Genomic DNA, 26185 nt, shown 5'->3' with positions numbered 1-26185 from the left:
GACAAAGGAGTCGGGAAGAAAGATGGACAGAGAGAGAGAAAGAGAAAGCAAGCAAAAGCGAGGAAAAGACAGAGAGAAACAAAGAAAATACACTGGAGACCTTGTTGCATAAATAGTGAAGCCCTATGGCTCGGGGTGATTAGCTGCTTATTAAGTCCATCGGCCAGGACCGCAAGCTGATTAGCACGTAGAGGTGAAGATTGCTGGCGTAATAGAACTTGACGTGTCGCAGGGCAGACAGCTACATCGCCAACACTCCAACCGCGCACAAACTGGCCTGACACCGGGACCCGAAAGAGCAGAGGGCAGGGCTTCCTCTCCCAGACCAGGCTCCGCTCTTTAGCTGCCTCTTCCATATGGCTCAGGATCTAAACTCGATGAGGAGAAAGCGCAGCGTCTGAAGCAATAAGCATCACTCAGCTTGTGACACATCCTCCCCAGCTCAGCAAAGAGAAAGAGAGATTTCTATCAAATTAGTGGAGCGCACTCTCCGGCACAATCCGCATCAGTTATGTCAGCTCCGCAAGTAATCTTGTTAGGAACTGAATGATCTAATTTGCTTTAAGTTGTGATGTTCCACTAATTTTCCAGTTGAGACACTTCCATTCTGCCTGCCCCAGGCTGTGTTCTCCTCTTCACCCCCCCATCGCGGAGCTGCTCTCTGTCGCTCCTCCTTTCCCGCGGTGAGCGCCGGGGGAGACCGGAGCCGGGTATGGCGTAGAGCGCCGCGCGTCGGACGGCCTCCGCCCACAGCCCCGGATAGGCCCCCTGCTTCAGGCGCAGTCCGATGTATAGCAAGGCAGGTGACCCACTGGGTAGACATATCACCCACAACCACTGATCACACCGTGCTCAAAAGAATCCAGCAAGTCAAACAGCTGTTGGCAGTCATCCCTCTAAAGCTGGCTTGTTCTTTTGGAATCTGGGATCATGTTTTATACAGTAGTCCTGGCACAGGGATTTTCCTTACGGAGTTACTGATGATTCTGATTCTTTGCATGACCAATATTTCCTAAGGACCACTGCAATTGTCATCAAGCAATTGTGTGAAATCGGATTTCTTCATTGTGTTACCATGTAAGCATATGTGGTATCTTCAGGGATTACACTCAATTTGAGGACCGAAATTGACTTCAAATTAGATTGCAGGGGAGGATGGATAAAACTGCAGTTAGGATACCTCAATGTAATCATTTAATCTCATTCGGTATTGATGGAAGCATGCTAAAGCTTTATACAAAGTAAAAACAGCCTCCAATGAGATGTCTGAAATATTGCTATAAATCCACCAGAACAATTAGCTAATAAGAGACATAAGTCGCTGTGGGAGTGAAGAAATCTCAGACCACCTAAAGGACTGTCATCCTTGATTTCTCAATTAAACCTTTTCCCCTCTTCTTTCTCATTTTGAAGAACCTGTTTCTTAAAGCATTGTTTGCTCATTAGTGATCCAGGAGACCATGACGGTCTCACTCTCAGACTAGCGACACCGGTGGGCATAGCACAAGCAAGCCGGGAGAGGAGAGGGAAATGGCTGGCGATTGGAACGTCTTGGCCACCGACAGCAGAGAGCCTAGGTTGGAGTAGTAACCAACAGGCCAAAATCTCAAAGCTCTTAGGACAGCCATGAAGAGAAATTGCTTACTGAGAATGACAAGTGAAAAGCAGAGAGCCCCGGGCTACACCGCTGGCAACGGGGCAGTTCGGGCGCGAGGAGGGAGGTGTGGGCAGGTGCTCATCTGGTCGCGAACACACCTATCACGCCATCTGCGAGAAAGTGTGCTGTGGCTCGCAGAATATGTAACCTGGTGAAACGCAGTGGAGAAACATGGTGTTACGTGCAGTGACTTTACGTCTGAGAAACCGAAGGTCATGTCATTCAAACTCAATCTGTTCTGCAAACACTGGCACTCCATAGTTATTTGAGCTCTCAAAACACCTTGTACACCTGCTCCAATTATTTGAATACACCCACAAACAAAAACACGCAGGAACAATGCTATAAAACACAAGAACAGAAGTAAGAATGACTTCCCAGGGTTCCTCTCCAGATTCCATTCAGGTTATGTTGTGGAGGATAAATCTTGTATAAGTTCCCAAAGGATGGAGGTAAAATCGAGATTTAATGAACATTATCTGTAATGTTCCTTTTCATGTTACTGGCTTTGAACAGAGCCCGGCTAAGGTCTGGGTCTTCCTCACATGGCTATGGATGTTTTCATTTTATTTGAAGTTGCTATAATCTTTGTGTGCATTCCTCCGGGCCTACCTTTCCTGAAAGATGTCAAATCCCCTCCACAGAAGTTACTTTGACAAGGAGGTAAGAATCCACAGTGAAGGGCTAAAGTTCCTTCCTTTCTCTCTCTCTCTCTCTCTCTCTCTCTCTCTCCCACTCTTTTCTCTCTCTGATTTCATCTTCCTTTCTTCTTGACCCTCTCACTCTCCCACGTTTCTTCCTCTCACCCATGCTAAGATTAAAGTTAACTGAAGCTTAAAAGAAGCTGGATGCCCTTTGTGTCTCTGAGAACTGAAGGCCAGGGAAGAACACTGGCAAATCGTCACAGATGAAAACAGCTCTTCACTCGAGAACCGTGCGGAAAGTGGAGCAGGCGCGCTACGCCCATCCAGAGGTGGAGTCGCGAGGTGAAGTCCTGCCTCGACGTCTCTGCGCGACGTGTGCACAAATGGAAGCATCGCTGCTGGGCCTTACCTCGAGCAGCATCAATGCACGCAATTAGTTAAAAAAAAAAAAAAAAAAGGCCAAGGTTGAGATTGTCCACAGCCTCCCTAACCTTCTTAAATGTTGCAACTGCTGGAAATGTTTTTCATAATGAATGCAGTTCAAGGACAGAACTCTACCTCCACATAATCAACTGTCTCACCTATGTCTCGTGTAATGGTTTATTTTTTTCCCTTTTAGGTAGAAAGGCAAACACATATGCAGTCCATTTTACTTGGGCCCTGTATGCGAGTTTAAACATGGTTCAATTTGACTTCTTTCTTGTGATAAAATGAAAGGTTTGCAATAGAAGGGCCCTTTCTCCTTCTCCGCTTGGCTAAGCGTGACATAAATCAACTTGTTTCTTGTTACAGTATATAAACACATAGTGGTATACAGGCAGGGCAGTGTGAAAACGTACAGGTATCTTAAAGATTTGTGAATCACATGAACTTAATGAATGGACTGAATATTAAAGCAACAGTCCAGTGGCAAACTAACTAATATTGTAAAATCATTTATATGGTTTTAAGGTCAGGAATTTATATTGGTTTTATAGCCCAACTGCACTTTTATACTAAAACAGAAACTAAACTATAAAACAAACAAACAAAGATAATTTCCTTCTACTGATCTGAACCGATATGTTTAGTATATAAGTGAAAAATCAAAAAATCCAATCTTGACCTCCCAATCAAAAATGGTATCAGACTTGACAATGGGAGTTACACCCCTACATCCCATGGGAAAGAAAACCTTGATGACCTGTATTTTTTAAATAGGATTTTATTTTATTTCTTCTTCCTGAAAGCGCAGACAATGTCAGCGACGTCTATCTGATTCTGCCCATGGCTCTCCGAGGCGAGGGCCAGAGTCCGGCCTGAGAGCGGGACTCTGGGAGGCTGGTGTAGCCCTTGACTGCTCCTCCCTGATGAGCTCATTAGCTAGTTGAGACCCACCACTCAGGGGTCCATTTACTTGATTGACCCCGGTACGAATGTAGCCATTTTCCTTTGTCTAAAAATAATGAGCCAATCAACCCCTTAGGGATTGCAGGCAATCCGATATAATTCAACCGATTTAAGGGTCTCGGTGTAAGTCTGCTATCTCAGAAAGCCCCAACAGGAAATACAAGTTATCTCTGTATGTGCTCCGTGCATATTGCCATGTCTCTGAAAATGAATGTGCTCGGGCCAAAACGCTGACTTGCATGTGCCCTCCTCCGACACCCATAGCCAGAGTGCCTCCGCTCTGGGCGCGGACGGACGGACAGGCCGCTGGCACCTGAGGACATGGTTGCAGGATGAGGAGCGTGGGAGCGCGTGTGTGCAGATGGGGGACGATTTAGTCCCGGAGATCAGAGTAAAGCCCAGAGGAGCAATGCACCGAACACCACAGCACCTCACCTCGCGTTCCCACTCAGCCTGGCGGCTCACGGCTAGGCCAGAGGGCGGGGGCCAAGCCTCTTCTGTGTCAGAAAAGAAGATCACACTGCTTTAAAAACATCTCGACTCTGGTGTCCACTATTTAAACAATGTGAACTGTACATCGTGTGGCCTTTGGACCGCTTCGTAAGCTAACGAACAATGCATTATGCAACAAGTTCTGCTGTAGGTGGACAACAATATGCATACATTTTAACATTACAGATACATTTTTAAAAGATTCTGGTGAACAGTTAAATAAATGAATAGTTAAATATTTCTCTATCCAAATGTTTAACATAGTTTTTTTTTTCCTTATCCAGTGTAATCTAGTACACACTCGGGACGTGGACATAAACAAAACTGTAGAGAGGGTGTTTTATTGAGCCATATCAAAATCTTTGCTTAAATCTCACATTACCTGTGAGTATAGGAAATCACCTCAGAATTTAAGATTACTTTCCAAGTTGAGAAACATCAAGCTCAACTACAACACAACTGGCTCCAGTTTACACCCCTGTAGCTGCAACACCTGTTTCCCAGCGGCAGGTGGGACCCCTCGGAGTAGAAGACAATGCCAGCACAAAGATCTAACCAAGAAAGGTGGTGCAGCCCTGGCAGCCTGAGACAGGACGCAGGGGCGGGGGAGCTGGCGTTCATCGCGGGACCAAATGGCTGCACCACCCAAACTGGTCTGAGAAACGCATGGCCAGGTGTCCATCCTGCGCTCGCACAATGACATCAGCTAAAAGCATATTGCATTGGAGGCCAGGCCAGTGGCGTGGCTCACGACAGGAAAGCGGGGGGAACGTGTCCATTCGGCTCCAAATCTGCACGGGTCTATGAGCACGCTCATTACCCGTTTGGGTTTGGCAGAGTTAAAACTTGCACAAATATCAAACTGAAGTGCATTTTAATTTATTTTTAAAACATTTTTAAAAAGCTCCAGCATGGCCACAGTGTTTGAGTTTGTGTATGAGACCAATGTCCAGAATTTCATGTTGGAGATGTGAATCTATGAATGTGAAGGTACTTGACATGTAATCAGAAGGTTCCTAGTTCAAGCCCCACCACTACCAGGTTGCCACTGTTGGGCCCCTGAACAAGGCCCTTAACCCTCAATTGCTCAGTCATAATGTTGTACTCAGTCATAATTGTAAGTCGCTTTGGATAAAAACATTAGCTAAATGCTGTAAATGTAAATGTAAATGTAAGGTACCTTGCAGAGGAAGCTGATGTTGAAGCCGAAGGTCTGGGCGTTTCTGGAGCCGGCGTTCATGTAGTTCCCCACCAGCAGGATCAGCTCCAGCAGCTTGGTGAAGCCCTCGCTCTTCTTCACCTCCTCACACGCGAAGGTGACGTTCATGATGTCCGGCCGGATGTTGTTCACCTGCTCCTCGAACGTCAGCTTGAAGAGGATGCCGTTCAGACGGGGGCGTAGCAGCTTCACTGAGCTCATCTGCAAAGGATGGAGAACGACCCTGTTCATATGACGGAGCATGACCCTGTTCATATGATGGAGAACCACAATGTTCATATGACAGAGAATGAGCCTGTTCATATGACGGAGGATGACCATGTTCATATGATGGAGAACCACATTGTTCATATGACGGAGAACGACACTGATCTCCCTTGCTACACACTGACATCAAGTGACTGTCACTGAAAACTGGGCAATTAAGAACAGTGATGAAGTCCACTTTACTATTGTCCCTAGTCCGAAACAGAGAAAGTAAACAAAGCAATTATACCTAAACTGTATCAAACTCAATACATCTCATATATGCCAACAAGACATATGAGATGCCACAAAAAAAGCAAAGAAAAGCCAAATTGGGCAGTTCACCTGCAATTATATTTATCTGCAAGATGAAGCAGCATCAGAGGGCAGACACCACTGGCTATGAGACAGATTTGTGTGAAAGTAATATCAAACCAATCAATACTTTTTATTCCAGGTCTGCGAGGTTGGAGAAATGAAATGACATTTGAGTAAACAAAGAAGGGAGGGAGGTACAGTCTATAGCGGAGGAGCGGAGGAGAGAGGGAGAAGGAGAGAGAGAGCAGAGAAACAACAACCTGGAGTTGAACAAACCGCCAGAGCAGCGTGCAGAGGAGGTCGACCTCAGATTCTCCCACTCCGCGTCGCTGCATAATCCACGGCTGCCAGGCAGGATGTTTCATTACGCCTCACATTTACTCATCTTTATGTGCAACTTGTCTGTCAAAACTCAAAAGATGCTCCTCGCCCAGCTCCCACATACTGGCACGACTACTCCTCATCCTCAGCCTGTCTCTTTCAATTTGAGCTCCCCCCCCCCCCCACACACACACACACACTCCGTACATTATAAAAGGAAATCACAATGAGTCGGTGCGAGTTGGAGACTGCTCTGTTGGGAAGAAAGCCGAACGTGACTTATTTCCCCCGGGAGTTGGCTGAGGTGCCGATGATGAAGTGCCTTTGCAGACGGCTGCTATATTGCTCGCTTTGCTTCATTACGTCGTCGGGAGACACAGGTAGTGAACAGTGCAGGGCACAACGGAAGAGGAGGGCGGGGCTTCCGTAACCACGGTGAATCAGTCTCACTGAGCGCATGTGTCATGAGGCGACGGGGCAGAAAGCGCCCCTGTCCTCTGCTTGGCTCGCGCCGGTGCTTCCTCTCCTCCGGCTCCTACGGGATGTGTTCGGCGGCATATGTTTGGCGCAGTGAGGAGCAAGGCGGTGTGTGCGTGCCCCGCACCTTACCGTGTTACAGGGAAGTTACCGTGTTCTAAAATAGCCAGGTTATATAATCACAGCTCTAGTCCCTGGCGCAGACGCAAGCGCTTTGCACTGTACCAACAGATACACGGAGAATAGGAGGACGTGTGAAACGCTCATAGTTAATGTGGCAGGGCACCCGAAGCGACGCTGCCCCCTTTAAAAACACAGAGACTTAATCAAACTCTGGATTAAAATCAAACCCTGCCTTTTTCTTTATTATTCATCACAATCACAGCTTCTGTCAGTGTACCAGATATGACTTGTCATAAAAAATGCCCTTTATATTCTTGGCCTTTTAATTATACATTAGTGTGTCTCTTTATATATTGAATAGCACTGATCCTGCCCAGACTTTTCTCTCCTGTGTACTCTCTCTCTTTTTCGTTCACTTATGCGCTCTCTCCCTCCCTCTCTCACCCACAACTCTATTCTTAATTTCCTAGTCTTCCTAGCCTCCCCATCGGAATCCTTCGCGATTGGGTGTAGTGTCACAGGGAGAGAGAACGAGAAAGAGAGCGAAGCAGACTGAAAAGGAAAGGAAGAGGGATGTACGAAGGCATGCGCGCCGGAGTGAGACAGAGTGAGAAACGGGAGAAGCAGAGGAGAGCAGAATCAAAAGGTGAGGGTCATGGAGAGAAAGGGCCCGAGGAAAACAGGAGGACATAATCAATAGGCAATTGAAATGCTTTCTTTCCCGGCATGCCGGTGACAGCTGCCTGTCCCGGAGGGTTTGAACGCCAGTGGCAGGATGGAAATCGGTACTCACCACAATGCCAAACCGCTCAGACTCGCACAGCTCCTCATACTCGCCCTTCAGTTCAGCCAGAGCACTCAGCTCCTTCTGTTCAGGGAGGTTCTTGATCAGATTCTGGAGACATAGATGCAGGCGCGCGCACACACACACACACGCAGGTACAGACACAAACACACACACAAAATGAGACGGTTTCCAAAAGGCACACAGGCAATCAAACAGCCCTATAGTAAAGAGACAAAGCAAAGCCAGACCAGAGAGGCTCTGAAAAACACAGATGCCTGACGCCTGACACACACAACCTGCTCCAACTGCCACGAGGTGGTCCGATATTCACGGAACCACAACGAGAAACTTCAGCTCAGGCCTCCAGCAGCTGGATCTTAAAGCGTACAATCCGGAGGATCCAGACAGGATTCCAGATGAACAAGAGGCCCCAGCTGCTGCTGCTTGTACCTTTTTTAAACGCACTACTGACTGATTTGTCTCAACATCCTCTTACATTTAAACTTAAGCCTGAACGCGGCTGTTCGTTTCAGTCATGGCTTTGATGTGCTGGTGCAGCACAGCTGCTTATGGCTGGGTGAGCTCTTCCCTGTGAAGCTCTTCCGGTTCAGGCAAGGACTCGCGCTAAAGCACATCGAGAGTACGCAATCATTTTTCCATCCGTATAATACACAGAACTGGAATACTGTCCAGTTATATGTGCGGTTCATCCCGTGAAGGAGCTACTGGTGACCAAACCGTGAAGGATCGTTTGAAGCAAAGTGGGGAAACATTCTCTTCTAACTATTAAAGTCTGGCCTGCTGTTCCCCCTCCTAGTAAAGAATCATTTCATACCACCTGTCTAATTTTGTAATTATCCCTCGGAGTAAAGGCACTGTAAGGATGATGAGGGGAAGTGAGAGAACCTTCCGTTTTCCTTAAATGTTAATTGTGCACATAAAGGTCAGGCGAGGAAATGAAAAGAAGCATGAAGACCACACCTCCCCTTATAGAACAGAGGAACCATTTCCCTGGGATTCAAGTAGCTTCCTCCCTCATTAACTCGCCTAATTTGTCCGGCATGCGCAAGCGGCGTATCGGGGGCATGGCTGAGGAGACGAGAGGCAGAGCGGCCGGGCTACGGCCAGTCCTGCTCTTTTCAAACTTGCCACTCTTGTGGCCATTTTTAATGACATTAAGAACCTTCTAGAGCTTCTGTCGGATCTAAACTGCGACACTTGACTGTGCGTCAGCGCCACGTGCTGGCGAAAATAACTAAACGCATGACCTAAACTGCAGCCTGGGGGGGGAAGAAAAAAAGGTTGGCCTGCTCCATTTTGTTCTTTAAATCACCCAGAAAACATGATAATTTTCCACTGAATGCAACATTATATGCAAGGTTATGCCTTCCTTTCCAAAGACTCCCAGCAGGAACAGCGGAATCCAAGAGTCCCAGCAGGAACAGCAGAATCCAAGACTCCCAGCAGGTACAGCGGAATCCAAGACAGCTCTGATGCCCTTTCTGACGAGTGTTACAGAACAGGTATTTTACTCCTCTCCCCAGAGGCCTGGTGAACGGTTACGTTACAGGAAGGAAGTTTTACAGTCCACAGGGGCCTGCTGGAAGGTTGCGTTACAGGAAAGAAGTTTTACTGTCCACAGAGGCCTGCTGGAAGGTTGCATGAAACTGGTGGCTGTCTCCACTGTCTCTGATTTTAAATTAAATGACTGTGACGAGGGCTTTGCGGTACGGCTCTGCAGTCGAGCAGCGCAGATCCGCCGCGTTAGCTGGGATCACACGAGCGGCGTGGCCTTTCTCTCATTTGACAGTCTGAGAAATATTAACCTGGCAGTTTGGCTGAGGAACAAAGCTCCCCTCTACAGTTTGTCACCGATTCTGAATGAAGCACAAGCGCGTGGCAACAAACCATTCAGCCGCAGAAATCATCATTTCTGATGCTCCCCCGAATCCGATTATCTGAGGCGTTTTTTCTCCGCCGCCACTTGCGGGGAAGAGAGAAGCAATTAGGGCTTGTTGTCCCCTTTCTTCAGTCCTCAGCAGCGGCCCAGTACGGGGCGGGGCGGGGCGGGGGGCACCGACCAGAAGGTGGAGGAGAGCAACAAGGCAGATAGCGCAGGGAGGGAAAACGCTTCTGCTGATTAGCATCACGTTCGCGTGCGTGGCTTTAATTACGAGAACCCCGTGCGCTGAGTAAACGAGACGAAGCGGAGGCATATGGGCGGGGGAGCGAGACGGTGCGTCCTGAACAGGGACGAGTCAGATTGTTCTCTCCAGGCCGCCAGACACAATCTGCATCTGGGGGGAAGAGGGGGTGGGGGTGTGCAGCGGAGAAGCCCCCGAGTCCACAGGCCCCGCCAGGATAATCACTCTGCCATTTGGGCTTGCACCGCAGGGAGAGGCACACACACGCTGTCACTCGTTACTTTTACCCTCGCCTTGATTGCCTGTCAGTCAACACTCCGAGTCCCCAAAGAAACTAAGAAAAAAAAAAACAAAAGGGCGGGGAAAGTAACGCTAAAGTGGGAGAAGAAGCACGTCCTGAACATCAGCAGGTGAAGGCGGATTTGTAACTGTTACAGTACAGTTTCATGCACTTGATACAAGACTCATGTAGGTACACTGACAGTGTTTACTTAATTTAAAAAAAAAAAAAGGAGATAGATTACCTCAACTTTAAGCAGGGTAACAGGGGTTAGGAGACAGGGAGAACATGAAAAGGTGAGAGAGAGAGTGAGAGAGAGAGAGAGAGAGAGAGTGTGTGTGTGTGAGAGAGAGAGATAGCAAGAGAGAGAGTTAGAGCACTCCTAATAAGATACAGGTTCTGGTTCAATAAACATTTTGACAGAATGGCAGTATCTGTAGGGCTTCCAGCAACATACTTTGATCTCTGTTGCTGTCAAGCTGCTTCCGTTTAATTTATTTCCAGAAACACACTCAAGCTGTTCCAACTTAACACACTTTAATGGGGATGTCTGAGCTCTCTTGCTACATACATCCAGTGTCTATAGAGACTAAAAAAGGTATGAGACTCCACCAAGGGCCAACTCACAGCTTTTTAAAACTTACTAGTCTCTGAGTACTCATACTATCTGACTCTTAATCAGATGATACAACACTGTAAATAAAATAAAAATAAATAAAAAAGTTATTTGGGAATAAACTAAAGAAATAACCCCCCATGTGCAGCTCTCTGTTTAGCGGAGCATGTCCCCCATGGTAAAGTGAGAAAGGAGGAAAGACCAATACATCAAAAAAAGAGCTCCTCCAGCAATAAAACTCTTTATTAAACGCAAAGAATTCAAACAACAGGAGAGATGAACGAGTGGACGCAGGGGGGCCGCATATCTTCTCCTTTCCCGTGGGGGGGGGGGTGTGCAAGGATAATCACTGAGCTTTTGGTCTGGATAGAGCAGTCATGGCTGTCCCGTGTGGATCTGACACATTTGACTGATTCCCTCTACGCTTTAATTGATTTTCTCCTTGATTTTGGAACTCGCAGCCTGCTCCCTGTCTGTGCACAGCACTGATGTGAAACGTTAGCCGGGCATCTCCCCCCACCCCCGTCATGACCTCCTGGCAGGGACAGAGGGAGGCTTTCCGTAAGCCATCCGAGAGCGCTAGGCTTGAGTCAATACCAGAGGAAACCTGGAAACACGCCCTACCCGTCATCTGGCCAAAGTTTAAATGAATTCAAGCCAGATGTACTCAATAAATAAATAAAAGTACTCATGCCAAAAATATTACTTTGAACTCTATTAACAAGTACACAGGGGCTTTGAAGAATGTAGAGGGATCAATAATGTACACAGGTTAAATGCTATGATGCTCCTCCTGAAGATAAAGTTGTACCCAAAAAGAGAGAGACAGAGATTCTAGTGAGTTTTATTATTTTTCTCTTCAAGAAACGTGCGTTTCTGCCCAAAAACATCATACCTATGGTGAGGAGTGTGAGAGATGACGCGGAGCAGCCTATCTCACAGAAACCCACCGCCAATGCCTTTCAAACCATATCTTCATGAAAGTGAGCGTTGCCTAATTAACACGCCGTCAGTCTCCATCCCATTAGGTTGCAGTTCAGTCTCACTCTACAGAAATAGGTTAGGGTTTCATAGCAGCTGCATCTTGTAATTTAACGACACAACATTCCGACTAATCACGTCCTCCTTTACTGTCTGCACCGCAGTCTGCACGAGCAAACCACTATCCCTGCTCAAGGGAAGTCAAGCACACCTGGGAATCTAAAGTCTTGATGTGACAAGAAAATGCATCTGCTCCTGTTTTGGGAGGCTAATTTGACTTGACGGCCACAACAAGTGACACCTCGGTGGGCTGTGCAGCTGGCATTAGGCTAATCCACGAAACAGCACTGTGACGCATCCTCAAGAGATGTCGATTGGGCAGAATCCGACTACCACCTCGGACTGTCACAGGCTCTCGTCACCGCCGCGACTGACAAGCGACAAACCAGGGGTGGCACATTTCGAAATCCCATTAAATTAAATGAGGGGGGAAAAAAAAAAAAAAAAAAAAGATTATATTTGGTGCGTTGAAGGATAGAGTGGGTGAAGCTGACAGACCTGTCATGACATTAATTTTGTCTTTTTAAAGACATTTTTTATGAGTGAAGACACCTGTGCAGTGTGTAAAATTTCCTCTCCATTTTGCAAGGAGGGATTTAGGGCGTGTTAAGCCGAGGAGAGGTAGGGAGGTGATGGGATGGCAGGACTTATGTTCCATAACAGCACTGCAGAGCTAGACAATTAAAATAAAAGAAGCAAATAAAAGAAGCACGCCTGGGAGCTTGAGGGTTCTGCACAGTATCTGATCTGTTCCCAGTACTGCAGTCTGGACGGACACTAGCATGTTGTTCCTGGGATCTGCTGGAGCAGTGTGGGGGTCATAGCCCGTAGTGCTCGGATTACTACTGGAACCACCTCTCACGTCTTTTCCAGCTATTCTCTAACCCCTTAGCATTTCTCGAGCTTTTCTTGTTCCTGTTGTTGCTCTCATTTGGGACTGCTACAACTAACACTATGGCCCTCTTCTGCTGTTTATCCACCACTACTACGTCTGGTCGGTTATCCATTACCATTTTGTCTGTATGCGGAAGTCCCACAGGATCTCAGCATGGTCCTTCTCCACCACCTTTGGGGGGAAACTTCCAGCCCATACTCAGCACTGACATTTCTATATACTATGCAAGCCACTTGGCTTGGTGTTCCACGCACACTCTGTATCTAGCATCTTGCGTCCCGCTGTTACGTGCTGCATTGTCTCAGGGGCATCTTTGCGCAGTCTGCATCTGGGGTCCCGCCTGGTGTGGTGGATCCCAGCCTCTACTGATCTTGTATTCAGTGCTTGTTCCTGTGCTGCCATGATTAGTGCCTCCGTGCCGTCTTTCAATCCAGCCTTTTCCAGCCATCGGTAGGATTTCTCCATATCAGCCACTTCCACAATTTGCCTGTAGTATATACCATGCTGGGATTTATCCTCCCATGACGGTTCCTGCTCCTCCTCATTTCTGTCCTCCTCGGGTTTCTGTTGTCTGAGGTATTCACTAAACACTTCATCACTTGGGACCATCATCCAGGTGTACTCCTGGATCTTGGATTTTTTTCATGCTGGATAGTGGCTCGCTCATTCTCCGCCCCCCTCCTTCCGCTTAGTGCACAGTCTCAGGGTGCTGGATTTGGCCTGAAACCCTCCGTGCATTGTGAGCAGTTTCCTCGTATTGATGTCAGTGGCTTCTGTCCCCCCCTTTGACCAGCTTATTTTCCCAGAAGTGAATCTGATGACTGGCAGAGCGAAGGTGCTGATAGCCCAGATCATGTTCCTCCAATTCACCTGACCTCTCAGGACTTGCCTCAGTCTTTGTAGGTGTTTGGCTGTAACCACGTTCCTTCAAGGTATTTGTAGTTGCCCTCAACACCTGCTTTGTTACCTCCCGGTGGTATGATCCCCTCTGTTCTAGCTACTTCCCGACTCCTTGTAACCATCCGACCACGCTTATCTGGACCGAATGACATTCCGATGTTGTTGGTATATATTCTGCTGGGATGGATTAGTGAGACAGCATCTTGATGTGGCTGATAGTTACGCCATTCGGTAGCAGGTATTCGTAGCCACTCTTGGTGATGATCTCACTGAGGGGGTTTAGGCCTATATAGAACAGACAGGGCATCTGCTTGGTAAATCCTTCACTTGACGGTGAATCGTGCTTGTTGTGACAGCAGTTGACGCTTGCAGATGTCGGAACACTGAGCTACTGTTTGTTTCTGTGTTAGCATCACTGTTGGCTGTCGAAACGTCCTTAGTTCCTACATCCTCTGCATATATCCTGTTGCATTTTGTAGAGGGATCACACTGGAGACACCCTGGTTGGGACTCAACCCCCCAACGTCCTGTGCCGAAGCCAGTGGTGTAACCATTTTTATATATAAATGAATGGCAGACGACCTTGTAAGAGACAAACCCATGGCATGGCAAGCATCTCACAGAGCTCAATACTAACAACCAGCTGCAGGGCTCTGTCTCCACTCACAGGTGCACCGTGAGTGTGTGTGTGTGTGTGTGTGTGTGTGTGTGAGCACTCTATATAGGACTTGAGTCATATTCTATTCAGAAGCTCATTTAAATTTTTAACAATGTAGTGTTCTCCTCTGTGTTATTCATTGTTAATGTGCCATCTATTGTGCTTTCTAGACACCTGCGCCGAATGAGTATATTTCACAGTGGACTGTTGAATTAGCATTTGATACAGAAGAGACTATGAGAACAGTGCCAGAATTAAGCTTCAATCGAGTTCAAGGGGGCGAGCAGCCTCCTCATCTTATGTAGTAATCCAGAGGCCCCGTGCACATCCATACTTATCACCCTGTCCCACATGTGCACTTTACCCCATGCAAATGACAGGGAACAATACGCCGGCCTGCTCCAGGCACCTGTTGTTAGTCCAAGGAACAAAGGCTGGAACTGCCGCCAGACCCTGCAGCCAACCGGTAAGCCAGGTAATGAGGGCTCATGAATATTTATGAGGGCCAGTGCCGAGATGTCAGGCGAGCCGGGTGATTGACAAACAAGATAAACAATAATAACAAGCTGGGGGGCCAAAGACAAAAGCCCTCACTGACCCAGCCAATCATAGGCGCGGGGAGAAGGCCGTTGCCGTGGCAAGGAAGCAGGGAGGCCTGACAGGGCACAGAGGGCACAGTGGGACTCCGGGTGGGTAACGGAGAGAAAACTACATCACTTTCAGCCAAGCACAATGCCTTACATCAGCCCGGCACAGTATTAATAATGCAAAGCTGGATTTAATAGGGTGGAAGCATGCACTTCAGTCATGGTTTACAGTACAGAGCTTTATCTGTGCAGGGCTGTTCGTCTTGGTTACATGCCCTATTACCTGGGTCTGTACTGCATTCAGTGGAAGACTGAGAGACCGTGCATTCCTTATCACATTCACGGGCATCGTTACGTAGCAATTAAGGACGCAATGTGGCTGCAATTTACTGCATTCAACAACAGCTTAAGATTGTCAGGGAGAATATAAGTTCGCAATTGGCAAATTTTCATGCCTTGCAAAGTGGATATAGAAGAAAATCAATTATTCTTACAGTATTCTCAGAATAGGGCTTCAAAAGGCATTCTTCGCATGCAGGCATGTGAAGCAGGACGAAGACATACACACTTCACTGTTATCAACTAAGGGATCCAAAATACATGAAGTGGTGAAATGAGAGCAACGTAAGGGGATCTTCTTAAAACTCCACACTGCAGAGTGGCATATATTAATCATTTCTTTATTCTAGACAGTGTTAAATGGGGAAAAAATCCTAAAGAATGAATGGCATAATTCATAACAAGGGTAGTTCACTCCTGAGGCATACCAACATGGCAAAAAAACCTACAAATATTCTTTTTTTTTTTTTTTTTTTATTTAAACTGAAACTTCTACTCTTTGGCAAGTTCAATATGAGACCAAGTTTCCTGACACACGTGAACACACCAAATGTCTCGGGTGATCCCGGGCTAATATTACGAGGCACAGTCAGTAAACTGAGGTGGGGAAAGCCTTGGGGAGAGACGTCTGTTGAGGGTACAGCAAAGTGGTGGGTTAGGAGGAAGTCAGACATGACGATGCTGTTTAGCTCCGAAAAGTACCATCTCTATTTGCGCTCCGTCTGAGATGTAGAAATGTGTCCGCGAAGAGCTGATTTTGCGTAGTTTATTTATACCGTGTGGCACAAAACAGACATGGTACGGAATAGAAAATGATGTGCTTTGTAGTTGAGTCTATCAGTTTGTCATTCTGTGAGGGCAAACAACATAACACTCTGTTAAGGAATCTGACGTTAAATGCAAGACTGTAAAGTGCAATTATTCATGCAGTTTGCAAACACCTAAATGACAACAAATACTATCAATGTTATGAAATCGTCCCAACTGTTCAACAGATGATACCATCGCCCATACCTGCCCGGACAAAAAGGACACATATGTTAAAATGTTAGTTATAGACTTCAGCATTCAACACCACCATCCCTCAGTATCCATATATACATTGTACATTGTGCATATAAATATATTATACATACTTGTTAATATATTTTTGTTTATATATATATATATATTTCCCTATGCACCCCTCTCGTTTGGACAGAGCACTCTCAAACCATTTCACTGCGAGTTATACTGTGTATGACTATATATGTGACAAATAAACCAAACTTGAACTAATTGAAAAGTTGAGCCTGCTTCGCCTAGACTTTCTTACTAGGAGACATCAGTCAATCCAGATCCGGAGCTGTATCTTCAGCACCTTCGCACTGAGGTTCCCCATGGCTGTTTGCTCAGTCCACTGTTGTTTTAACCTGCTGACCCATGACACAGCTCAAACCAAATCTTCATTTTCTTCCCCCAAGACATAAGACTCACCGGCTCCCAGAAACTGACCTGATACTCCCTCACACATGCACACACTAAACTGACACAATCGAAATTCCAATTTTTTGTCTCTCATCTCCGAACTTAGGTTTGTTGACCATCCATTCAGTTATAAGTTGTCAAGCATGTTGGTATTTGGTATTTATTTTTGTTTGAACTATGCTGTGGTCCTGGAGGAATGCGGCTTTATTTCAGTGTATATATGAATATAGCTGGAGTGACGATAAAAGCCTCGTGACTCTTAGATAAAAACCACTGATGGGGAAAAATGACATTGCAACTGGGAGGCAGCGCTACTATATATGTGAGGAGAGGAGAGGAGAAAATGTAAAGAAGAAAAGAAGAGGGCAGGAAGAGGAGTGCTGGGGGGAGGAGAGAAGGAAGAAGAGAGGAAATAAGGAAATAGGAGGAAAAGTAGAGGATAAGAAGAGAGGCGAGGAGGAAGAGCAGAGGAGGAAGAGGAGAGGAGGTGTTACGTAGCGTAGGAGTAAGCAAACAGCCCTTCTTGGTTGGTAGGCAGCAGCTCTGCTGATTGAAAAGCCCAGCAGGCAGGCAGAAGTGGCGGAGCAGTGAGCAGGTAATGGGACCAGGGCCACAGGAGCAACACACTGACCGGAATGTGGATCCACGGAATAAACACCGAATAAACTTAAGCTCATGACAGCTGAATCTTTCTATTTTTGTCATTATTACTTCATGGATAAATATACTAATTAACTAATTAATTAATTAATTATTTTTATAAACTAACGACGGGTTATATATGTGCTTCTTGAGATATATGTATTCTTCTCTGATATTTTCCTTTCAAGCTTTCTCTCTAACATGTGATACGTGTAGCTCTCTCTCTCTCTAACACACATGTAAACACAAACGCACGGACACACATGCACACACACCACATACCAATTACAAATTAATAAGTATAAAGTCATGTAGCCATTCATCTTTTCTTTTGAAAGGGAAACTGTAATATTAAACACACATGCGGTCATGAAACATTAAAAACTTCACTTCTCATAGTGAGCCCAACAAACCCCAAGGGCTGAATAAGTCTGATGCATGCCCGAGTGTGTGTGTGTGTGTGTGTGTGTGTGTGTGTGTGTGTGTGTGTGTGTGTGTGTCTGCTGAAGAAAGACAGTAAACATTGTGCAAGAAATGCCGAGCCCTTATAAGCTGTTGATCGAAACAATGGGGAAAAAAATATGTCATCCTCTTCCATGGAAAATGTAGAAGTAACATTTAGTAAAGTTTTGCCATCTGGCAAATACCAAATTTTCCAGCTCAATTAGAAGTTATTACCAAATAACAGCAAAAAAAAGTTGTGCTTTTTTACCTCTCATTTAGCCATTTCGACAGAACATAATAAGCTATTTATAGGACAGATAAGAACCCTTTCACCTATCAAGCAACTGTTGCATTCCACGTTGTCAAATAAAGATGAAGGATTCATGCATCCCACCACTATTTTAAAACAGATGCCAATTAGGAGTTAAAGTGTTTCAAAGACGACCAAGAACTTAATTATAACTCAGGCTTGAGGAGGAATTAAAACTCATTTACCTGTCAATGTCATAAATATGGCATTTAACAAATTGGCACCCCAGTGTCGAATATTCAGAACATTTTCCATGGTGTTAGCAGAGATCATTTCATACCGAGTCATCGAAACTCCACCTCAATTTCCTCTTAGTGCATCTTTGTCCCTCTGCAGCAGGCGCTCAGAGCCGGGATTTGGGCTGGAGTAATGAGCTTTCATGAGAAGTGCAGTGGGTCATTTTCATATACAGGCTGTCAGAGGGCAGTGTATGTCTCTCCCTTGGTAGTAGCACTGGGACCAAAAAAAATGTCTGGGTCAAGCATTCATATAACGCCAGTACGAAGCTTCTTGGAATACAAAACACGGTGGGGGGGGGGGGGCGAATCTGACATGAACCATGTACTGTACAATGAGGGCACAGTCTCTCTGAACAGAAAAAAACTCCCACCCATGGAAACGGTGCACTGAGGTTATTCACCAAAGGATTTCTTGCAAGGTGACATCCCTTGTACTTCAGCAATGCGTGCCTAGGTCTGTTCTGGTCAGCGAGTGACACGGCCGTGCTTAAACAGGGCGTCAGGTTCCGCCCACTCACCAAGAATGCTCGGCTTTTCAGTGATCAATTAGTGTGGCCATGGCTTCCCATTGTGAAATTTAGACATTTTTCATAAAAGAGAGGAGGAATATTGTGTTTATTTATTTATCTATCTTTCTATTCATTTATTTCTCTCACTGTACTCCCATAGACTAGTTTGCGAGGCCATGTGATGGATGAGTGTAACCCTGATTGGGATCTCTCTGCTCACATGTGCTGGAGACCTGCGCTTCATCCACACACGCGCGTGCGCATGTGTACACCAGTGCTTGTCGGAACTTAATGGCAGGTAAAAGGCGACAGGCGCAGCTCAGTGTATGGGTTTAAATGCACTGTGAGAGCACATCGAGACTGACACACAACTTTCACTGGCAAATTAATTACATTAGGCACGTCAACCAGGCAGAGATGCTATCGATGAACAAGGTTTAATCTACATGACGATCTACCCTTGTTCTACAGCTTCACATCCACATCTCTCTCTCAGACACACTTTCTCCTCCTCTCTTCCACACTCTCACTCAGACACAAACTCTCTCTCTCTCTCTCTCTCTCTCTCTCTCACTCCCTCTCTCTCTCTCTCTCTCACTCTTTTCAGTCCTCTCCTTTCCTGCTTCCACAGGGTCATTCACATTTACATTCATAACATCTATAGCATTCGGCAACTGCTCCCATCTTAGCTAAGCTTACAGAAGTACTTGGAAAGTGCGCATTTCCATCCTCTGTGTGTGCCCCCTGGAAACACAAGCCATGGCCTTGGTGTCATCAGCTCCTGTTCCAGAGATTGAGCTACGGGAACACTTATCTCTTGCTTTCTGCTTGTCTGAATAGTAAAGAAAAAAAAGGAAAACAACAACAACAACAACAACAACAAAAAACCCAATATCCAGGAAGCTGTGTAGTCATGCTGTGCTGTGAAGAGAGCATGTTTATTTGCTATTTCCCTGAGCACCTAATGCTCAGGAAATGGATGTTGGGTATTTTATAGTGATGGGCAGGAACAAGAGATCATAAAAGGGGAATGCTCAAGCATTTTAACCAGTAAGCAACAGAGATCCCATGAGGCTGTGTGTGCGCGTGCTCAGGAGTGCATAGTGATTGGATGAGGCAGACGCATGTTGGTCCTGGTGATTAATGGATGGTTGGGATGCGAGGGGACGTCGGCTTCGCAAGGGTGGCAGGCCAGGCGCGTTTGTCCCGCACATCTCTGTAAAACACGCGACGCTGTATCGTTTTTGCCCGTGTTGCAGCGGATACGGGCACGATCCTCCGTTCAGCTAAACGGATCAAACATACGCCAGGACAACAGGTTTTTGGGCGTAAAAATGAATAATGTACAATAAACGAGAAGAAGAAGGAGAAATGCAGGGAGTGAGAGCGAGGGAGATGGAGTCAAGAAGAAAGGGAGAGAAAGAGAGAGAGACAGAGAGAGAGAGAGAGAGAGAGAGAGAGAGACAGAGGGGGTGGAGTAGACGCACTGGTCTGCAGTGTGTCGACAGACGAGTCTCCAGTAAGAGGAGGTAGGCTGTATGAAAAGGTCATCGTTTTCACCGGTGTGTTCATGCACGTGGTTGGCAGATGCGCAGGCCCTACTCTTCACAAAATAAAGCTCATCTAAATGGCCATAGGAGACATTTAAATAGTCATCTTTTCCTGCAACTTTTCTTATAGATTTTTTTTTCTCCTTCATTTGACCATTTTCTTCCAGATGTCTCTCCCTCCCTCTTCCCCCGGCGGCACCTCCCATGCGGGGCGCATGCAGTGGGCCGCTCTCCGGCCCACGCGTTTGCGGTCTCAAGAGAGAGCTGACGGTATTGCACCCACGGAGCTGAGGTCGCCGCGTAACACATACTTGTCCTATAACCTTCCTATAACGCGAGGACCGGTTTTGATCCGGTGGGATTGTTTTTGCATGGACATCGAGTCTGCGCATATCTCTGTGCTCCATTTATCACTTATGTCCACTTGGGCGCCGCGGGATCTTTCCCTGCTCTGAGAGAAACGCAAACGCTTGGAGGCAAATGCTGGAAAGAAGCCGGGTGAATGCTGAAACGTCCTCAGCGTATTGATTAAGTGTCTGCATAGCATGATAGCTGGAATGCATCATGGCCGGCCAAAAGGTGTCACGGGTTTTTGTTTCTACATGCGGCAGCCCACGCAGCTCTGGGCAAAGGCAGCACGCCCCCTAGTGGCCAGTAGTTCAGGTGGCTACTGGCAGTCTACTGAGAGGAGCTGGGGTCTCTCTCTCTCTCTCTCTCTCGCTCTCTCTCAAAGCCTCATTCACAGCTGTGAAACGGGTCGCCAGAGGCCATGGGTTAGGGGTATAGGCTGTTAAAAGAGAGGGTGGTCTGGTGTAAATGAGTTCAACCCTTTCATAGGCATCTATACCTCGGGAGATGCACACCATCTGCAATTACCACGTCTAAGATGAACCGAAAACACGCAGAGAGACAGTCAGTGTTGAGCGCTTCCAGGAGGCCCATCAATCTCGCCCGTAAGACAGAGGGCAGTGGAAAGGAGGGTGTTGCTAGACTTTGCCAAGTCCTGTCCTACAGCATCTATTATGAGAGAGCGAACAAAGCCAGACTGACTGGTACAAAACGAGGCAGAGGCTGGCAAGAGAACAGACCTAATGGAGGCCCCCTAGATGATACACACGCGCAATGAATATTCACGCGGGACCATCGGCGACTCGCCGTGTCGTGCGGGGACACCGGGCACAAACCTGGATCAGTGCCTCGCTCAGCCGTTCCTCATCCACCTCCAGCACGATGTCCCGGATCTCTTCATAACGCAGCCGGAATGATCCGAGGAAAATTGCTGTTGGGGGGGAGAGAAATGGAGAAGTCTTTTTATTCATCCTTCTGTTAGCCTGCCCGAGTTCAAAACACCATCTCCACTCATTGCTTTTCAGACAAAATGACCACGGAACGCGCTTCATAATGTGCCAGTTGGAAGGTGAAAGACTGTGAAATTTCACCGGGTTGTTCAAGCCATTTCTAGGCAACAGGAGTGCGACAAGAAACAATTTGCTGCTAACAATAGAAGGAGCCAAAACAGCTTACAGTAGCCATTACGTGGAAATGTGCTGGCATGTTAAACCTTCGCCTAGGGTGATATCTAATGAACAGAGAAACACCGAATAAATTTGTTTCAAGTAAGGTTGCAGATCTGGGGAAAAAAAACAAGTGAAATGTGACCAAGCTGACCCAAACGTTTATTTTTACAAATTTCATCTAAAAGTCCAGTATACTTTTGCCAAGTTTTCAATATCATGTAGAGACTAACTAGGCAATTTCATATCTGAGCCCATACCAAAGCCTAAAGGTTGTCCAGTATCCACTTGAGCTTGTGAGGGAGAGCGGGGCTATAACTCTGCCATCTCTCAGTAGCTCTGTAGTCTGCAGGTAAACCCAATCCAAATCCTGATTAACAGTGATTTAATAAACAACCATTCCCTCTGCCTTGCTCTTTGAATGCGACACTAAGGCCTGTTCTCCCACACCTCATAAGGAGGCCATCTGTGTGCCACAGTATGGCATGTCCTTCAGAACATACTGCAGAAACAAGGCTTCAGAGCATGAAAGTGAGAGGGCTGATCGGCAGGGCCAGGGGGTGGCAGGGGAGAGACACGTCTACCGCACAGCAGATGCACTGGAGAGCCACACCCACCGCACTGCTGATGTACTGGAGAGGTACGCTCACCGCATCACTGACTCAATGGAGAGACACGCCCACTGCACAGCTGATGCACTGGAGAGACACGTCTACTGCTACGCTGACGCACTGGAGATATGCCTAAAGTTGACGCACTGGAGAGACACGCCCATCGCGCCGCTGATGCACTGGAGAGACGCGCCTAAAGATGACGCACTGGAGAGACACGCCCATCGCGCCGCTGATGCACTGGAGAGACGCGCCTAAAGATGACGCACTGGAGAGACACGCCCATCGCGCCGCTGATGCACTGGAGAGACGCGCCTAAAGATGACGCACTGGAGAGACACGCCCATCGCGCCGCTGATGCACTGGAGAGACGCGCCTAAAGATGACGCACTGGAGAGACACGCCCATCGCGCCGCTGATGCACTGGAGAGACGCGCCTAAAGATGACGCACTGGAGAGACACGCCCATCGCGCCGCTGATGCACTGGAGAGCCACACCCAACGCATTGCAGATGCACTGGAGAGACACGCCCATCACACCGCTGACGCACTGGAGAGACACGCCCATCGTGCCGCTGATGCACTGGAGAGACGCGCCTAAAGATGACGCACTGGAGAGACACGCCCATCGCGCCGCTGATGCACTGGAGAGACGCGCCTAAAGATGACGCACTGGAGAGACACGCCCATCGCGCCGCTGACGCACTGGAGAGACGCGCCTAAAGATGACGCACTGGAGAGACACGCCCATCGCGCCGCTGATGCACTGGAGAGACGCGCCTAAAGATGACGCACTGGAGAGACACGCCCATCACACCGCTGACGCACTGGAGAGACACGCTGACGCACTGGAGAGACACGCTGACGCACTGGAGAGACACGCCCATCACACCGCTGACGCACTGGAGAGACACGCTGACGCACTGGAGCTGACGATAAAGGAGGAGGTCCATTATTAGCACAAACAAGAGCAGCCTTGTTGCGGGAACAGAAAGATTCTAATCACGACGATCAAAAGGGATGATGAGGCAATCATCTCGATTTTTCATATCACCAAATGATTTGTTTCAGAATGTGGTGAGAGTAACTACCCCGTGTTACAGAACTCATCAAATTTGCTGTAAAAATTTAATTGGACAAGGAAAAGTTTTGCATCGTCTGGCGATTCATTAACATTATTTACAAATTCACAGCGAATGAGCGATGCCTCTCCCCCTTTTAACAAGTTCCACTATGACAGATGCATCCTTTAATGCATTCACGTCTCATCCTTCCCACTAGTTTCACTCTGAACTAGATTAGTTTTTTTCCCTGACAGAAAGAAATAAAAAGTTTGAAACTGCATATTCTACCCAACTGCTGTCAGACACAACAGCGGACAGGCAACAGTGCCTGTGGTACGTTAGCTCTATGCTGACAGCAGTAATAGTAATAAAGAAGAAGAATAAAGAAACAGGTGTGACATGGGTGTAGAATGGCCGGAGGGCTTCGCCTGGACTCCGTCAGGACTCTTTTTTAGGCTGCAACAGAACGCTCTGCATGTCCCCCGTATTCTTCTCCATCCTAGTGCAGCACGGAGCCTGGCTGCACCACCTGCTCACGGAGGAGAACTATTTCATCTGTGGGGCTTGGCTGTCTGGGTCTGTGTGCCCTCGTGTGGGAAAGGTTAGCGGCCCCGGAAGAACAGGCCTCATTGGGGGGGGGATCTGGGGGCGTCGTTACCCGTGCACACAGAACCCCGCCCGGCCCCAGGGTCCAGAGCACCAGAACAAATATGTAGCCCTGCTTTACAAGGCCATAAAAGAGCCCAGCAGCAATGAGAAGAGCTGTTGGTGTGCTGCTGGGAGTGGTGTGTATGTGTTCGTGTTCACCTACGAGTGTCTTAACGAGTCTGTGTGTTGTGGGGTTGGGGATGGGAGGGTTACTGTGGGGCCCCTGGGATGATTAGGTCAGCAATTTTCATACAGACTGTTCTGGAATGCAACATCATTTTACAGCCACTGTCCAGTCTGCCCACAGGCTGCTGCCTTGTGTGACCACGGTAAGTGATAGATGTCTCAGAGTGTTAAGAGCACTCGTCAGCTTCAACGCCGGCAATAACAGACAGCAGACGCTCTTCCTCTCCTGTCTGTGCTCAGCCTAGTCCCATCAGCCCCGAGCACAATAAGCTTCGCAGAAATCATACACCACTCCTAAAATAGTTCCTCTCCGTGGCTTCTTTCTCCTTCTCCCCTCTGTCCCTCTTTCTTCTTTCTTTCACAAAAGATAGAATATTTGAGATAGCATATCTGTGGCTAAGCGAAAGTGTAACGGCACTCCCACGTTCTTCTGCCGCATTCACAGGACTGTGACAGTGTGTGGTGTGTCGGAGAGAGCTCAGTACCAGAGGAGGTGAGAGAGAGAGAGAGAGAGAGAGAGAGAGAGAGAGCGCGAAAGAGAGAGAGGGAGAGAGAGCGGAAGAAGGAGTGAGTGTGAGAGTGATATTGCAAGAGAGAGAAAGAGTGTCAGAGAGGGGGAGAGTCGGAGAGTGCGAGCACTCCTTCCAGTGCCTCTTGTCACGTCCTGCCAGGACTGCCTCCATCTGCTGTGGCACTAATCAAACATCGTAAGAACGCCGCGCTGATCCCCGTGGCCTCTCCACTGCCCCGCACACCCAGAATCTCTGCCAGCAGCAGCCCGGGCGAGGAAGAGGCTGCCCGGCCTCTGCTGTCACGCCTCGGCAGAGGCGGAACGCCGAGGGCGGAAGCGCACGACTCACCGCGAGGGCCTGAACGTGTGTTTTACTCCAACAGCAGATGGTAGGAAGACCTGACGACTTTCTGCAATTTACATCATTACTGTTGGGAGGGGTGGCACAAGACTCAGAGCGACAGGCAGTGCCGAGTGAGACACCCCCCCCCCGCATCTCCGCACCTTCTGACTGTACTGATGATCTCCGTTTGATTCCAGGCGCTTTTTCAGGGCAGGGCCGACGGGGAACGGGGTTCGCATGCGTTTAAGCTGCCAGCTATTTTGGGCTGAGGCCTGAATATTTCATGAGCCGCTAGCTGCAATATTGTATATCTAACGTGCGCTGTATTCAAAGAGGGGGGAAGACAACCATTTGGAGAGTCGAATAAAATTGCTTTCTCATGTTCCTCCTCTCATTAATCAAGGGCCAGGGGCACGGCTTTGCCTTGAAGGCCTAATGAATACACGTCCACACTCCCTACGATCCGGTGGGGGGTGGCAAAACAAAAAAACAAAAAAAACCAGAAGAAATGGAACCCAGCTGTCACATAGCAACAGTGGCAGCTCTGGGGATCGCAAAGCTGGCGATCGATAGTGAGTGCAGAGGCAGAAAAATCGCTGGTGGCTCCCCTGGGCCTAACACGTGGGTCCTGGGGTTGGGCTGTGAGGAGCCGGGCCGCAGGTCACATGGAGAGTGCCGTACGGCTTACACCTGCTCCTACAGTACGGGCCAACGGAGCCTGGCGCGTCCCGTTATCCTGTCACGGGTCCGTTCTGTTTGTTTCCAAATGACATGAGAGAGACTGGGAGGGATCCATTTATAATGACGACGACCCCAGCCTTGGGTGCCAAGAAAGCACTTATCCTGCTCTGGGTTGGAACAATGTCTTTAAAGCAGAAACGGGTCACGTGATCAGAGAAGGGAGAGAAGAAAAAAAAACACCCACTAAACTTTGCAGCCGTGTTAGAAGACTACAATGCTGAAGCTCTTAACACGCGTGTGAGCAACGCGTGTTAAGAGTCCCCCCAACACTCC

At 47.7% G+C, this 26185-nt stretch overlaps 1 protein-coding gene across 11 annotated transcripts in view; it reads right to left on the bottom strand.

Annotated features, from left to right (window-relative positions):
- The window catches only part of diaph2 (diaphanous-related formin 2), a 354700-nt gene that overhangs the window by 141272 nt on the left and 187243 nt on the right, over positions 1–26185 (bottom strand). For 10 of the 11 annotated variants that reach the window (XM_081698444.1, XM_081698443.1, XM_081698445.1 and 7 more), the window contains 3 exons: positions 21479–21573; positions 7680–7781; positions 5363–5602 (listed from right to left, as the gene is read on the bottom strand). In XM_081698444.1, coding sequence (XP_081554570.1) covers positions 5363–5602; positions 7680–7781; positions 21479–21573 — 437 coding nt within the window. Of the gene's footprint in view, positions 1–3539; positions 4188–5362; positions 5603–7679; positions 7782–21478; positions 21574–26185 lie in introns of those variants that run through there. The other variant, XM_081698446.1, reaches the window with a different exon arrangement.

The sequence above is a fragment of the Electrophorus electricus genome, chromosome 16, assembly GCF_041902795.1.
Source record: "Electrophorus electricus isolate QZ-2024a chromosome 16, ASM4190279v1, whole genome shotgun sequence".
Lineage (NCBI taxonomy): Eukaryota > Metazoa > Chordata > Actinopteri > Gymnotiformes > Gymnotidae > Electrophorus > Electrophorus electricus.
The sequence above is the reverse complement of the archived record's forward strand: the minus strand, read 5'-3'. Positions and strand labels throughout refer to the sequence as shown.